At 57.5% G+C, this 15,723-nt stretch overlaps 1 protein-coding gene across 20 annotated transcripts in view; it reads right to left on the bottom strand.

Annotated features, from left to right (window-relative positions):
• The window catches only part of EIF4G3 (eukaryotic translation initiation factor 4 gamma 3), a 216,756-nt gene that overhangs the window by 113,907 nt on the left and 87,126 nt on the right, over nt 1-15,723 (bottom strand). For 9 of the 20 annotated variants that reach the window (XM_064172139.1, XM_064172137.1, XM_064172138.1 and 6 more), the window contains exons 4-6: nt 6,984-7,079; nt 5,555-5,668; nt 1,987-2,019 (exon numbers count right to left, since the gene is read on the bottom strand). In XM_064172139.1, the coding sequence (XP_064028209.1) occupies nt 1,987-2,019; nt 5,555-5,668; nt 6,984-7,079 (243 nt within the window). Of the gene's footprint in view, nt 1-1,986; nt 2,020-5,554; nt 5,669-6,983; nt 7,080-13,145; nt 13,196-15,723 lie in introns of those variants that run through there. The other 11 variants (XM_064172143.1, XM_064172144.1, XM_064172157.1 and 8 more) reach the window with 4 other exon arrangements.

Genomic DNA, 15,723 nt, shown 5'->3' with positions numbered 1-15,723 from the left:
ATCACCACCACCACTGCCCACTCAAAAGCTACAACAAGTATCACAGAATCAGGCAGGGTGGAAGAGACCTCCAAGATCATCCAGTCCAACCCAGCACCCAGCCCTGTCCAGTCAACCAGACCATGGCACTCAGTGCCCCAGCCAGCCTTGGCTGCAACACCTCCAGCCACACAGACTCCACCACCTCCCTGGGCAGCCCATTCCAGTGCCAATCACTCTCTGACAACAACTTCCTAACAACATCCAGCCTCAACCTGCCCTGACACAGCTTCAGCCTGGGGCCCCTTCTTCTGGCCCTGGCTGCCTGGCAGCAGAGCCCAACCCCACCTGGCTACAGCCTCCCTGCAGGCAGCTGCAGGCAGCAATGAGCTCTGCCCTGAGCCTCCTCTGCTGCAGGCTGCACCCCCCCAGCTCCCTCAGCCTCTCCTCACAGGGCTGTGCTCCAGGCCCCTCCCCAGCCTTGCTGCCCTTCTCTCAACACCTTCCAGCACCTCAACATCTCTCTTGACTGGAAGAGCTCAGAACTGGACACAGCACTCAAGGGGTGGCCTGAGCAGTGCTGAGCACAGGGGCAGGAGAACCTCCCTTGTCCTGCTGCCCACACTGCTCCTGAGCCATGCCAGGAAAAAGGATTTGGCAAAGATGGACTCAGAGGTTGATAGAAAAGGCAAATTTGGACACCTTGACTAGGAAAAGGGACCCAAGCAGCTGTCCCAGGGGAGGTTTAGGCTGGACATGAACAATTCCTTCTCCTTGAGAGCTGTCAAGGCCTGGCTCAGGCTGCCCAGGGCAGTGGTGGATTCTCCATCCCTGGAGATGTGGTGCTGAGGGTGCATGCTTCAGTGGTGGCCTGGCAGTGCTGGGTTGGACCCAGATGATCTGAAAGGTCTCTTCCAACCAAAAGAATTCTATGGTTTTGGCTGTCCTAACGCTGAAGAGGTCCTCTGGGAATTTCTGCCCCCCTAGCAAGCCCTGCCCATGAGATTCACCAGCCAGAGCTGCTCCCAACTGTCCCTGTCCTCAGTGAAGTGCTGCCTTACAAAGCCCAGGTCAGGCAAGAGCAACACAACACAGATGTCTCAGTCTGGCTTCCACAGGGTGAGTCAGAGCAGCCCTGAGCACTCTGATGACAGAGGACTACCAGGCCTATCCCTCCAGAAACACCTCGGCTGCAGAGTCCTTTGCCCTGCTCCCAGCCTGGCAGGTTGGATGCTCTCCAGGATGCAAAGGCCTGGTTCTTGTTGGCATCTTCAGCTCAGGGAACTGAACCCAGCAGCTAGGCTGGGAAACACTCAGCCAAGGTTCTAGCAACCTGCAAGCACCAGCAGAGCCCAGGAGCAGCTGGCCACCAGCTCTGTGAGCTGAGCCCAGGAGCAGCTGGCCACCAGCTCTGTGAGCACAGCCCAGGAGCAGCTGGCCACCAGCTCTGTGAGCACAGCCCAGGAGCAGCTGGCCACCAGCTCTGTGAGCTGAGCCCAGGAGCAGCTGGCCACCAGCTCTGTGAGCTGAGCCCAGGAGCAGCTGGCCACCAGCTCTGTGAGCTGAGCCCAGGAGCAGCTGGCCACCAGCTCTGTGAGCTGAGCCCAGGAGCAGCTGGCCACCAGCTCTGTGAGCACAGCCCAGGAGCAGCTGGCCACCAGCTCTGTGAGCTGAGCCCAGGAGCAGCTGGCCACCAGCTCTGTGAGCACAGCCCAGGAGCAGCTGGCCATCAGCTCTGTGAGCTGAGCCCAGGAGCAGCTGGCCACCAGCTCCCCAGGTTGTCCTGCCCCAGGCAGGTGGTGCCCAGGGGTGGCTAAGGAGCTGGCGGTGCCGCCTGAGCCCTGCCTGCCTGCCTCTGCTGCAGGCAGCTGGTTAGCAGCAGTCAGCCAGGTGCTAGCAGCTCCCCCCAGGGCTGGTCAGGAAGGGGGTGGGTTAGTGGGTGCAGCACCTCCACCCCCCGTCCCCAGGCAGTTAGTGGGGGGGATAAGGAAGGGGCAGGTACTGTACCTGGTGATGGGCAGGTCGAGGCCCCGCTGCAAACTGAGGGAAGGCGAAGAAACAAACACAAAAGGAAAGGCACAAAGAGTCAGAAACACCACAAGGGAACCGAAATGTCACACTCTATGCAAAACCAAACCCAGGAGGAGGGGGTGGGAAACGAAACCAAACCAAAAACCAACAAACCAAACACAAAGGACCACAAAAACAGTGAGAAGCTTTGCTGCAGGACAGTGCCAGACAGGTGCTGAGGTCTGCCGGGGACCCTGCGCCGCTCCAGAGCCAAAGGGACAGGCAAAGCTGGGGAGCATTCTGCAGGCAGTGCACGCACAGAGGCACTCTGCACCCTGCCTGGGCTAAAACCAAACCCAAACCAACCACGGAGCCAACTTAAAACAAGCAACGGGGGAGGATTTCTACTGTCTTGAGGTGGAGGCAAATGGTTCAAGCAGCTGGATTCAGCCCTTCCAAACAGCTGGTGGGAGCAGAGGATGGAGACTAGTGGCTAAGAGCCAGGCAGGCAGGGACAGAGCCCAGAGCTTTCTTTCCCCCCCCCAACAACAGACCCCTCTTTCCGAGGTGGGTTGGCCACCCCCAGCTAGAAGCAGAGGAGATAGGTCACGCCGTGATGTCCCCCGGGGGCAGAGCAGGGCAGGGGCTGGCTCCCAGCCCCGCACTCGGCTCCCTAAAGCGCTTCCCAGCCGCTGGAGTTAGAGGGAGCAGAGGGAGCAGGACTGAACACGCTCAGTGAACACTCAAAGCAGTTCCCAGTAAGCATCTGGGAGTTAAAACAGAAATCAAAATGAATGCAGGGAATGGAAAAGGAAGATGACAAAGTGGCCTCTGCCAGCAGCCCAGCTCGGCCTCTGGGCCCTCAGTTCTCAGTGTAATGAGCACAGCTCCGGGACGAGAGCTGCTAAAGCTGCTGAGAACAGCTCCACTAATCCAACGAGGCGAAGGGCAGGAGATCCTGGGGTGGCTTTTACCCACTGGTTACAGGTTCTGGCGGCTCAGGAGCTCCCTGCACACAGGCTGCAGCCCACCTCCGCCACAGGGACTCGCCAGGGCTCGCTGCTTTCCTTTCTGCCTCAGAAGAGGGCCCAGAACTGCCTCCCAGTTACTGATTGGCTTAAGAAGAGAGGGGTTTCAGGAAGAAGCAGCGGCTGGGGGTTGGCTTGCAGCCCTCCCGCTCAACCCTGAGGCGCAGTCACCGCTCCAACTGATTTTCTCCCTGGCAAACAATTCGATCCCCTGTAGTTAAGACTTCCAAGAACAAGGCTACTGAAACCTGCGTTTATCTGCTCCTTCTCCCTTCACCTCATCGAGACACTTGGATGGGAAGTCATTAACACCTCCAGAAGTGAGCACATAGGCAGAAATGGACCATTTGCAGTGCAAGAGCTGGCAAAGAACGACCTGCACTGAGGCACTCAAGAGTTTCCCACCCTTGACTGCTCTTCCTAAGCCTTACGTTCAAGAAAGAAAGGCAAATGGGGAAGCATCTTGTAAGCCTAAGGAGCTAAAAACATCCACTTTAGTATCAAAAGCAGGACAGAAGCCCTCAAAGAGCCCCAGCATCCTCCCAGGGCTCAGGGTGTGAAGGGACAGTGGCTGTACAGGGACGGAGGAGCCTCGGGAGACGATTGTGCTTCAAGTCCTTTTCAGCAAGAGCTCCTCAGAACCAGCTGCAGCATCTTGTGCTGGAGAGAGGGGAACAAAGCTCATCCTGGAAGGCTCCACGGCATACAGCAAGGACAAAAACCGAACCAACAAGAACAACAGTGGGGTGCAAAAACCTGCTGCTGCCTCGTCTGGGGGCTGAGGGAGCCCTCCTGCCGCTGCTCCACCGGCAAGCCTGCGTCTGTGTGTGAAACAGGAGCTGGAAGCTGATGGCTCAAGGAGCTGGAGTCCAGGCCGTGGTGAGAAGTGTTGCAAGCAAAAAGGAACAAAGCAAAGGCTGGAAGTCAGTGGAAGCCCTTCTGATCTGTTTTGTGCTGGTCACTGCTGGCTATGGAGGTTGGAATTGGTAAGGTTTTGAAGCAGTCCAGGTCAGAGGATTTAGTGCTAGAGGAGCTGTAAGCAACAGAACAAACTGTGGTCACTGCTGGCTCGGGTTAAACACGCTCTGGGCTTCTTTCCTCTGTCTGCTGAAGGCAGGAGAGGGAAAGGAAAACTCCCTTTTGAAACTGGGCACAACTCCCCTGCCCCCCACACCCTATGGATCCTGCTGCTGCTCTGGGCACCACGGGGCAGGGTCTGTGCCGATGCTGAGCTGGCACAGCTCGAGGCCCTCAGAAAGCAGCCACTTTGGGATGGCTCAAACACCCTCTCTGCTGGTGAGGGTTTGGGGCAGGTCTCCTAGAATTGGACAGTTCGAGTGAAAATCACCTGGTGCTGGGGGCAAGAGGGAAGGGATAATCTCAGCCGTGCTGAACGACCCTGACTGCCTTTGCCTTCCCCCAGCTGGAGCTGAAACTGTCGCTCTGGGAGCGATGCTGTGATGCTGATGGGGAGAAAACAGAGACTGACAGATCCATAGAGTGGGTTGGGTTGAAAAGGACCCTGAAGATCATCCAGTTCCAACCCCCCTGCCATGGGCAGGGACACCAGGTGGCTCAAGGCCTCATCCAACCTGGCCTGGAACATGAAGCCACTTGGATTGCAAAGGCTGCTGCTGCCCTGGAAGGAGCAGAAAAGCCTGAACCGTGCAATCACCAATGGCCCTGGGATGCAGAAACAGGATGGAGGAAGCTCCAGCTGCTGGAGGAAGCAGGAGGGCTTGGGATCAGCCTCCTTGGTGCAGCAGCCTGCCTGCCTGCCTGCCTACCCCCACCGGCAGCATCACCTGCGGGGCAGCGCTGCGGGAGCCTCGGGGTGGCAAGGACCCCCTGCCAGCTTCCTCAGCCCCTCCTCACCCTTCCCATACCACCAAACAAAAAGAACAGTTCCCAAAAAATGAAAAAAAATAAGACAATTATAAAAGGAATTGAAAAAAAACAAAACAAAACAAAACAAACCAACAAAAAAAAAACCAAAAGTAAATCAAGCCCTGAAGGAAATGCAAGAGCAGGTCGGGATGGGACCAACCTTGCATTTGGTTTGGGGTGGGGAGGTGGAATGAGATGTTATGGGTGTGGCTTTTAGTCATGGGTGGGGGTGGAAATGGTCACTAGCAGAGCAATGGCAAAACTGCACACAGGAGAGCTTCAAAACCAAGGCAGAAGTGGCTGACAACGGCAGGCAAACTCTTCCTCGCCAAAAGGGGCCAAGTCCCTGCCCTGCAGCGGCTCAGACCCTCTCTCCCAGCTGCACTTCAGACTTTGGCCACATCACATCCCCTGGTAGAAACTGGGCCGGGGGTTGGGGGGAGGGGGAGGGGAGTGCTCATGCTTTTATAGCCAAGAAGCAAAACCAGTGCATGTCTCTTTATCAGGCAACAAAAAAATAGAGATGTGGGGGGAAATAAATCAATAATAATAATAATAATTAATAACCAAAGAAAGAAAAGGTAGAAATGACAACAGTGCCGTGGGCAGGGTGGCCTGCAAGAAGGAGGACAGTTTGTTATATTGCTTACAATGCAGTATTTTATCCAGCCTCTTCCAGCCAGGGACCTGTAAACCGGGCTCTGTTCCAAAACCTTCCTCCTCTTCCAGTTGTCTGTGCAATGTATTGGCACTGTTCTGCTGGGCTGTCAAAAAAACTGGTTTAGAGATGCAGCTCTTCAGTCAGGTTTTTGCTCCAGTTTCTAACCGTACCAAAAGTCAAGTTTCTGAGCTTTGCAACAGCGAAAGTGACCAAAGCTGCCCATACTTACTGAGCAAAGAGGGGGCTGTGCCAGCAGGGCCAGCGCTGGAGGGAGGGGGGCGCTAAGGAGGTGCGTGGGGAGGAGCTGGTTACCAACTCGCAGCTGCCCACATCACAGAACCTGCATCAGCCTGATGCGAATTGGCTGCTTCGGCACCGCGGAGCTCAACAGGCGGGGACCTAACCCTCCTGGAGCAGAGAGCTCCGGGAGGGGGGTAGGGGCGCTGGTGTGGGAAGCTGGCCTGGGGGGTGCAAGGTGTTGTGTGTGTCTAGCTGGTGTGTGGACACACAGAAGACTTCTGTCCGGGAGGCTTTCAGCAGGGTTCATCTCGCTCTACAAAGAGAAGAGAGCTGCGAAGGCTGTGCTGAGCCCGGAGGGAACCCCAGAGCGTTGCGGCGCAGACCCGTGAGAGGTGCAGGGATCGCTGCTCCCTCGCCTAGCTGAGGCTTCAGACAGCCTGATGGGGGCTGTCATGCCTCTAGAAGCATCCTGACACCCTGGGAGGGTCTCTCCCAGCATCGTGAGGAAAAGCACTAGGAGCAGAAACTCCCCCAAAAGAGCCTGGTTTGGGGAGCCAAAGTCCTACCGGAGCAGTACTGCAATACACACAACTGGAAAACAAAGACTATGGAGGACAACCACACCTAAAGCTGAATGAAAAAGGGACCTGCCACAGACAGAGGAGAGCACTCAAAAGCTCTCCATGGAATGTGTGAGCACCTACAGGGTGCTGGGCAGTGAGGGGAGAGTAAAGCCCGAGGCCACCGGAGAGCGAAGGGAGAGCAGAGAAGGGCTTTGGTTTGCTGAGCTCTGGTCCATCACTTGACCAAATACTTCCCTAAAGGAAAAAAAAACATCACCCCTGAAGTCAAGAGGAAGATTCTGGCAACAGATCTGAACCCTACAATGCAGTGAGCCTGAGAGCAACCATGCTGAAAAGCCACGGTGCTATCTGAGCCTCGAGAAGAACCCCTCCGGCGCTTCTCTCCTGCCAAGCCACTTCCAGAGGCACATCATCCTAGCAGGACAAGGGCTGAGAACACCACCCAACACCTGCCCCTTGGAACCTGCTTCCACTTCAGCAGGAGACGTTTTCCAGAGAGCTGGCCAAGTGCTACAGACACACACAAACACACAGAGAAAGACCCAAACGAGGAAGAAGAGGAGAGGAGAGAGGGCAAGGCGCAGGGTCCCTTACCGGCGAGCGGGTCTGAGGCTGCGTGTTCATTGTCTGAGGGGCTTGAGGGTACACCAACGTGGTTGGAGCTGCATTCTGTCCTGAGGGGTAAGGAGCCTGCCAGGGGACAAGAGAAGGAGATCAAAATGAGGGAGGTGGATGACAGCCTCAAGGGCAGGAGCAGAACACCTTACAGGGAGGACTGGCAGTGACCAGGGGTAAGGATGACAGAGGCGACAGCGACGCAGAGAAGCCTTCTCCACCAAGGACCCAAAGCACCAACACAGTCACACAACTGTTTGGGTGGGAAAAGCCCTCCAAGATCATCCAGTCCAAACCTCAACCCAGCACCACCATGGCCACCAAACCCTGTCCCCAGGTGCCATGGCCACACCTTTCTGGAACACCTCCCTGGTGGTGGAGACTCCAGCACTTCCCTGGGCAGCCTGTGCCAGTGCCTGACCACTCTTGCAGCAAAGAAAAGGTTCCTCAGGGCCAACCAAAACCTTCCTTGGTGTCATTTCAGGCCATTTCCCCTCCTATGGGAGAGGGAGAAGAAAGGGAAAAGAGAGACCAACCCCCACCTCACTCCAGCCTCCTTTCAGGGAGCTGCAGAGAGCAACAAGGTCTCCCCTGACCACTCCTGCAGGACAGAACTTCTTCCTAACCCAGTTATCAACACCCCCAAGTGCCACAGTAGAACACACAGCAAAGAGCCATGGCACTACCACACCATGGCACCAAAGCCTGCATTGCCTGGCCTCTGACATTGGACTCCCTGAAAGCCATCTCTGAACCTCCTGCCAAGGACAGCTGGAGCCACTGGTGTCACTGAGAGCCTCTCCCAAGTACAAGTAGTTCTCTTCTCCAACCTGGGGAAGGCTGCAGGGAGACCTCAGAGCAGCCTTGCAGTGCCTGAAGGGGCTGCAAGAGAGCTGGGGAGGGACTTGTGACAAGGGCTGGGAGTGCCAGGATGAGGACAATGGCTGTGAGCTGGGAGAGGGGAGACTGAGAGTGGAGATGAGGAAGAAATTGTTGAGTGTGAGGGTGGGGAAAGCCTGGCACAGGCTGCCAAGGAGGATGTGGCTGCCCCCTGCATGGAGGTGTTCAAGGCCAGGCTGGATGAGGCCTTGGAACTGCCAACCAACCCTTCCAACCCAATCCATTCCATGGAACACTTCTCTGGAAGAAGTCTTTGTGCCCAAGAAGTCTTTGGGTTCACTTTACACATTCTAGGAGAGACTCTTTGCTCCAGGCCTTGACAACTCTCAAGGGGCAGGAATTGCTCCTTATGTCCAACCTAAACCTCCCCAGGCACAATTTCAGGCCATTTCCTCTTGTCACAGAATCAGGCAGGATGGAAGAGAGCTCCAAGCTCAGCCAGCCCAACCTAGCACCCAGCCCTGCCCAACCAACCAGACCATGGCACTCAGTGCCCCAGCCAACCTTGGCTGCAACACCTCCTTATGCTCTTATCTCTTGTTCCTTGGCAGAAGAGACCAACCCCACCTGGCTGCAGCCTCCTCTCAGGGAGCTGTAGAGAGCAATGAGGTCTCCCCTCAGTCTCAGCCTCCTCTTCTCCAGGCTCAATGCCCCCAGGTCCCTCAGCTGCTCCTCCCCAGCCCTGTTCTCCAGATCCTTCCCCAGCTTCTCTGGACCTGCTCCAGCTCCTCAATGTCCTTCTTGGTGTGAGGAGCCCAAGACCAAACCCAGCACTCAAGGTGTGGCCTCACCAGTGCCCAGTCCAGGGGGACAGTCCCTGCCCTGCTCCTGCTGGCCACACTACTGCTGACCCAGGCCAGGCTGCTGGTGTCCTTCCTGCCCACCTGGGCCCACCCTGACTCATCTTCAGCTGCCGTCAACCATCACCCCCAGGTCCTTTTCTCCTGGGCAGTTTGCAGCCACTCTGTCCCCAGCCTGGAGCCTTCCTGGGGTTGCTGTGATCCAAGTGCAGAACCCAGCCCTTGGCCTTGTTGAATCTCATCCCACTGACCTCAGTCCATACATCCAGCTCAGCCAGGTCCCTCTGCAGAGCCTCCAACCCTCCAGCAGATCAACATCACAGTGTCACAGTATCATCAAGTTTGGAAGAGACCTCACAGATCATCAAGTCCAACCCTTTAGCACAGAGCTCAAGGCCAGACCATGGCACCAAGTGCCACGTCCAGTCCTGCCTTGAACAGCTCCAGGGACGGCGACTCCACCACCTCCCCGGGCAGCCCATTCCAGTGCCCAATGACTCTCTCAGGGAAGAACTTTCTCCTCACCTCCAGCCTAAATCTCCCCTGGCACAGCCTGAGGCTGTGTCCTCCTGTTCTGGTGCTGGCCACCTGAGAGAAGAGAGTAACCTCCTCCTGGCCACAACCTCCCCTCAGGTAGTTGTAGACAGCAATAAGGTCTCCCCTGAGCCTCCTCTTCTCCAGGCTAACCAATCCCAGCTCCCTCAGCCTCTCCTCGTAGGGCTGTGCTCAAGGCCTCTCCCCAGCCTCGTTGCCCTTCTCTGGACACGCTCAAGCATCTCAATGTCCCTCCTAAACTGGGGGGCCCAGAACTGAACACAGCACTCAAGATGTGGTCTAACCAGTGCAGAGTACAGGGGCAGAATGACCTCCCTGCTCCTGCTGGCCACACCATTCCTGATGCAGGCCAGGATGCCACTGGCTCTCTTGGCCACCTGGGCACACTGCTGGCTCATGTTCAGGCAGGTATATCAATCAGCACCCCCAGATCCCTCTCTGTTTAGCTGCTCTCAGCCACTCTGACCCCAGCCTGTATCTCTGCATGGGGTTGCTGTGGCCAAAGTGCAGCACCCTGCACTTGGAGCTATTGAAGCCATCCCCTTGGACTCTGCCCATCTGTGCAGGCAGTCAAGGCCCTGCTGCAGAACCCTTCTGCCCTCCAACCCAGCCACATCTGCCCCCAGTTTAGTGTCATCTGCACACTTGCTGTCATCTGCAAACAAGTGCCACGTCCAATCCTGCCTTGAACAACTCAGTGCCATCTTCACACATACTGAGTGTGCCCTCGACTCCCTCCTCCAGATCACTGCCACAGCCATTAAGGAGAGCAGCTCCAGCACCCAGCACCCTGCTGCAGGCAATACAGCAGAAAGCACTCCCTGGGAAGCAATAAAATGTTTTAATCAGCTCCTGCTATGGAAGCAGCAACCTGCTAAGCAGGGCAGGCTTCTGCTGTCCCCCTCTGCAGGGGCTCACTTGGGTTACCTCTCCCCAGGCTCTGCTCTGCTCCCTTCCCACCGCTGGCAGAACCATAGAATCAGCAGGTTGGCAGAGAGCTCCAAGCTCAGCCAGCCCAGCCTAGCACCCAGCCCTGCCCAACCAACCAGACCATGGCACTAAGTGCCCCAGCCAGGCTTGGCCTGAGCACCTCCAGGCACACAGACTCCAGCACCTCCCTGGGCAGCCCATTCCAACAGCAAGTTGCAGCCCCTGCTACACCCCAACAGCTAATTCACCTTGAGCCTTCTGCTTTGTGAGGTGTCAGCTGCAGAACCAAACATCTCCCCCTTGTATTTGAGACTCTGCTTGAGCTGCTCGTGGCACTGCTGTGTGATCTGGCACCAGAGCTGGCTCCAGAGCCACGAGCCCTGGCGGCGCAGTGAGGAACCCTCAGCCTGGGGAGGCTCTGGTGGCTTCTCATCCACAGCCTCAAGAAGTTCTCCTCCCTTTGCAGGATCCTGCTGCTGGCTTCCTGCACCTCAGAGCTCTGCCCAGCATGAGATCAAGGCTTCTCCTCAGAGCCAGACTTTGTGCCCATTCATGCACCTTGAGAAGGGTTTTGGAGCTGCTCTACACAGACTCAGAGAGCTCCAGGTTGGAAGGGACCTCAAGAATCAGCCAGTCCAACCTTCTGGGGGAAGGGCACAGCTGCACTGAGCAGCTTGGCAAGCTGGGCCTTAAAACTGCCTGGTGCAGGGGAAGCCACCACCTGCCTGGGCTGAGCCCACAGAGCAGGTGACTGGCAGGAGACATCACCAACAGCTCACTGCAAAAGGACCAGGTCAGCCCCAGCTCCTTGTGCCTCCATCACTGCATCTTCAGAGAGGAAGCATGAACAAAGTAATCTGGGCTGAAAGGAGCTTTACAGTTCATCCACCCCAACCCCCCTGCACTCAGCAGGGACAGCTGCACCTGGAGCAGGTGGCTCAGAGACACCAACCTCACCTGGAATGTTCCCAGCCATGGGGCAGCTCCCACCTCTGGGCAACCTGGGCCAGGCTCTCACCACCCTCAGGGGCAAACATTTCTCTCTTCTCTCTGCTCTCAGTCCCCCTTGTTTAGTTCCAAGCCATCACCCCTTGGCCTGGCACAGCAGGCCCTGAGAAAAGCTCTGGCCCCAGCCTTCTGCTCAACCTCTCAAGCACTGCAAGGCCACCAGGAGCTCTCCCTGGAGCCTTCTCCTCTGCAGGCTGAACAAGCACAACTCTCCCAGCCCTGCCAGCACTGCTGTGGCCTCCTCTGGCCCTGCTCCAGCAGGTCCCTGTCTGTGCCCAGCACTCCAGAGCTGCCCCAGCACTGCAGGGAGGTCTCAGAAGAGCACAGCAGAGGGGCAGAATCCCCTCCCTGCCCTTGCTGCTGGGGACAGGCTGGGGCTGGGCTGGCAGTGCTCAGTGCCAGCTCCTGTCCAGCTTTGCACCCCCAGTACTCACTTCAGAGACCTCTTCCCAGATGGTCTGACCTGATGCTCCCACAGCATCTCAGCAAGAAGAGAACACATCCAGTGCTGTGCCTTGCAGGCTCAGGGGGATAGGTCTGCTACAGGCTGAACTCACACACAACAAAAGAGAGGCCAAGTCAGACACAACTTCATGACAGTGCCCAGCAGGGTCTGTGGGGACAGCACAGAGGGCAGTGGTTGGAAACTGGAGCAGGGCAGGTTTGGGTTGGACACCAGGAGGAAGTTCTGCACAGTGAGGGTGGAGAGACAGTCGAACAGGCTGCCCAGGGAGGTGCTTGAGGCCTTGGCCCTGGAGACATTTAAGATCAGACTCTGTAGTCTTGTGCAGCCTGCTCTAGCTGGAGGTGTCCCTGCTGCCTGCAGGGACAGAAGGAATGCTGAGGGTCTCCAACCCAACCCCAGCTGCGAAGCTGTGACTGCAGAGACCTCACTGAGCTCTAAACCAGCCTGAGCTTAGTCAGCCAAGCCAGGAGAACTCTGAGCAGAGGAAGGACAGCTCCATGCAAGCCTGAGAAATGATGAGTTTGAGCAGAAAGATGTGAACCAGGAAGGCTGGAGCAGGAGGGAGCCACCCCAGTGACAGCAGATGTCCCTCCTGACATGGGCAGGACTCAGAGGCAGGCACAGGATGGCACAACCAAGAGTTCCATTTGCTGTGCTGGGGGAACTCTGAGCTGCAGGAAGGAGGAAAAGCACAGCAAGGGTAAAACAGAGCAGCTGAAGGGTGCCTGTGAGTCAGCTGTCAGCAAGCTGCGTCCTTGTGGCCAAGGCCAAGGGTGCCCTGGGGGCATGAAGAGTGTCAACAGCAGGTCAAGGGATGTTCTCCTGGCCCTCTGCCCGGCTCTAGTGAGGCCACCTCTGGAGACACAGGTCCAGTTCTGGGCTCCCCAGGTCAAGAGAGACAGGGAACTGCTGGAAAGAATCCAGGGGAGGCTGCAGAGCTGCTGAGGGGCCTGGAGCAGCTCTGTGAGGAGCAAAGGCTGAGAGCCCTGGGGCTGAGAGCCTGCAGAAGAGCAGCCCCAGAGGGGAGCTGAGCAATGCTCAGCAAGAGCTAAAGGAGCTGTGGGGGGCAAGAGGCTGGGGCCAGACTCTTGTCGGTGGTGCCCAGGGACAGGCCAAGGGGCAGGGGGCACAAAGTGGAACCCAGGAGGCTCCACTTGAGCAGTGGAAGAAACTTCCTTGGTGTGAGGGTGCTGGAGGCCTGGAGCAGGCTGCCCAGAGAGGTTGTGGAGTCTCCTTCCAAACCCTCCCCAGCCACTGTGTTCCAGGACAAGCTGCTCTGGGTGCCCAGGGGCGTTGGACTGGATGACTCCAGAGGTCTCTTCTAACCCCACCTGTCTGGGATCCTGTGACAAGCAAGTGAGCATGGACAGTCAGTGCAGCTCCTCAGACAGCCCCAGGGGCTGGGCTCCCATCTGCAGCCTCCAGGACGCAGCACAACCCAAATCCCACTGCAGACATCACCTCCAGGAAGATGTTTCCCACCTGTCACACAACTGCTCCTGCTCAGCAGCTCCACCCCGGAGAGAGGTTTGCCTCAGCTGCTGTTTGCCTTCAAACCACAACGGAGGGGAGAAAAAGGGAGGAGCAAAAAGTGCCTTTTGAAGCGGTGCAGATGCAGAGCTCACAGCTGAGAGCCTACAAGAACCATCTGGACACCCACCAGGGTCAAGCCCAGCCCTGTTCTGCTCTTTCAGGAGCCAGCTGATGGGAAGGACCCCATCCCTTCCTCTGCCAAGGGGCACTTCTCCAGTGCCAAGTGGCTCAGCAGCAATCATGCAGTGGGGCTGAGATGCTGAGGGTGAAGAGAGGGACAAAGGGATGGGCAAGGGATGAAAGGATGGGTGAGGATGGGGAGAGGGATGAAGGGATGGGTGAGGAGGGGGAGAGGGATGAAGGGATGGGTGAGGAGGGGGAGAGGGATGAAGGGATGGGTGAGGAGGGGGAGAGGGACGAAGGGATGGGTGAGGAGGGGGTGAGGGATGAAGGGATGGGTGAGGAGGGGGTGAGGGACGAAGGGATGGGTGCAGAAGCACTGCAAGTGCTGGAGCTCAGGCAGCTGCAGCACCCCAGGCTGGAGCAGAAGGGATGGCTGCTGAGCTGCTCCACTTCTCAGGCAGTTTGCATTCCTCACAGCTTTTAAATCCCTGATTTCAGATTCCAGGGATGGCTCTTCCCAGGAGGAAGCAGCTAACAGTTGTGTGTTTGTGTGCTGCTGCTGCTGCTGCTGGGGAAAACCCTTCCTCTCCCTCTTCTGCGCAGCTCCCACCTTGGGCTGCTGACTGCACTCCACAAAAATCAGCTCAGCTCAGCAGCAGCAACACAACAAAGGCTCAGAGTTATTCTTAGCTCAGCTGGTTCACAAACAGGGCTGCGAAACCAACCCCCCCCCAGCACTGCCCGCGCTGGGAACCAGCTGGCAGAGTCCACACCTTGGCTTTGGGAAGAGCTGAGTCACTCAGCTCCCGCTGGCCAGGGGCGCTGGCAACAAAGCTCTCCGGTGCTGGGTGCTGGCGGGGGAAGGGTTAAGCTCCATCGGCTGCCTGCCTCCGGGAAGGGGCTCGGCAGGGCTATATTTACTGGAGTTACACACCAGGAGCAGGAATGGTCCTGGAGCTCCAGCACATGACCGTGACTCAGGAGCTTGCTGCTGCTAACGCTGCTGTGGCAGTGACCTTGGGCAAGAACATGCTCAGGCTCCCAGCGACCGCCCAGCGGCACCGGCACCGGTACCGGCACCGGCACCGAGCGCAGCCTGGGCAGCAGGAGAGGGATCCTGCCCCTCTGCTCTGCCGAGACCTCAGCTGCAGGGCTGTGGCCAGCTATGGGAGCCCTGACACGAGAAGGATGTGGAGCTGTTGGAGAGGGTCCAGAGGAGGCCACAGGATGACCAGAGGGCTGGAGCAGCTCTGCCCTGGGGACAGGCTGGGAGAGATGGAGCTGTGCAGCCTGGGGGAGAGAAGGGAGACCTCAGAGCAGCCTCCCAGTGCCCGAAGGGGCTGCAGGAGAGCTGGGGAGGGACTTCTGACAAGGGCTGGGAGTGCCAGGACGAGGCACAATGGCTTTGAGCTGGGAGAGTGGAGACTGAGAGTGGAGATTGGGAAGAAATTGTTGAGAGTGAGGGTGGGGAGAGACTGGAGAAGAGAAGGCTCCAGGAAGACCTCAGAGCTGCACTTCAATACCTGAAGGAGATCTACAGGCAGGCTGGGGAGGGACCGTTCAGAAGGGCCTGAGGGGATAGGACAGGGGACAATGGTTTGGAACTGGAGCAGAGGAGATGCAGGTTGGACCTCAGGAAGAAGTTCTGCACCATGGGAGTGGGGAAACAGTGGCACAGGCTGCCCAGGGAGGTGGTGGAGTCCCCAGCCCTGGAGGTGCTCCAGAAAGGGGTTTGGTGGCCATGGGGGGGCTGGGTTGGTAGCTGCACTGGATGATCTTGGAGGACTTTTCCAACTCAAAACATTCTGTGATTCATAGAATGGTTTAGATTGGAAGGGACCTCAAAGCTCATCCAGTCCCAACCCCTGCCGTGGGCAGGGACACCTCCTGCCAGCACAGGTTGCTCAAGGCCTCATCCAGCCTGGCCTTCAACACCTCCCTGGGCAGCCTGTGCCAGTCTCTCCCCACCCTCACTGCCAACAATTTCTTCTCCATCTCCACTCTCAGCCTCCCCTCTCCCAGCTCAAAGCCATTGTGCCTCATCCTGTCAGTCCCAGCCCTTGCCAAAAGTCCCTCCCCAGCTCTCCTGGAGCCCCTTCAGGCATTGAGGAAGGAGGAATCATTTCTCCCACAGACATGGCTCAACCTCTCCTCTCCCCACTCCCCTGCAGCAGTTTGTCTCAGGGTCCTGCCCTGCTTCACTCCCAACACCTTTTTCATGGCTTGGTATCACAGTCTCACAGTATCATCAGGGTTGGAAGAGACCTCACAGCTCATCAAGTCCAACCCTTTAGCACAGAGCTCAAGGCCAGACCATGGCACCAAGTGCCACGTCCAGTCCTGCCTTGAACAGCTCCAGGGACGGCGACTCCACCACCTCCCCGGGCAGCCCATTCCAGTGTCC

Source organism: Pogoniulus pusillus, chromosome 36 (assembly GCF_015220805.1).
Source record: "Pogoniulus pusillus isolate bPogPus1 chromosome 36, bPogPus1.pri, whole genome shotgun sequence".
In the NCBI taxonomy this organism is placed as follows: Eukaryota; Metazoa; Chordata; class Aves; order Piciformes; family Lybiidae; genus Pogoniulus; species Pogoniulus pusillus.
This window is presented reverse-complemented; position numbering and strand designations above follow the sequence as displayed.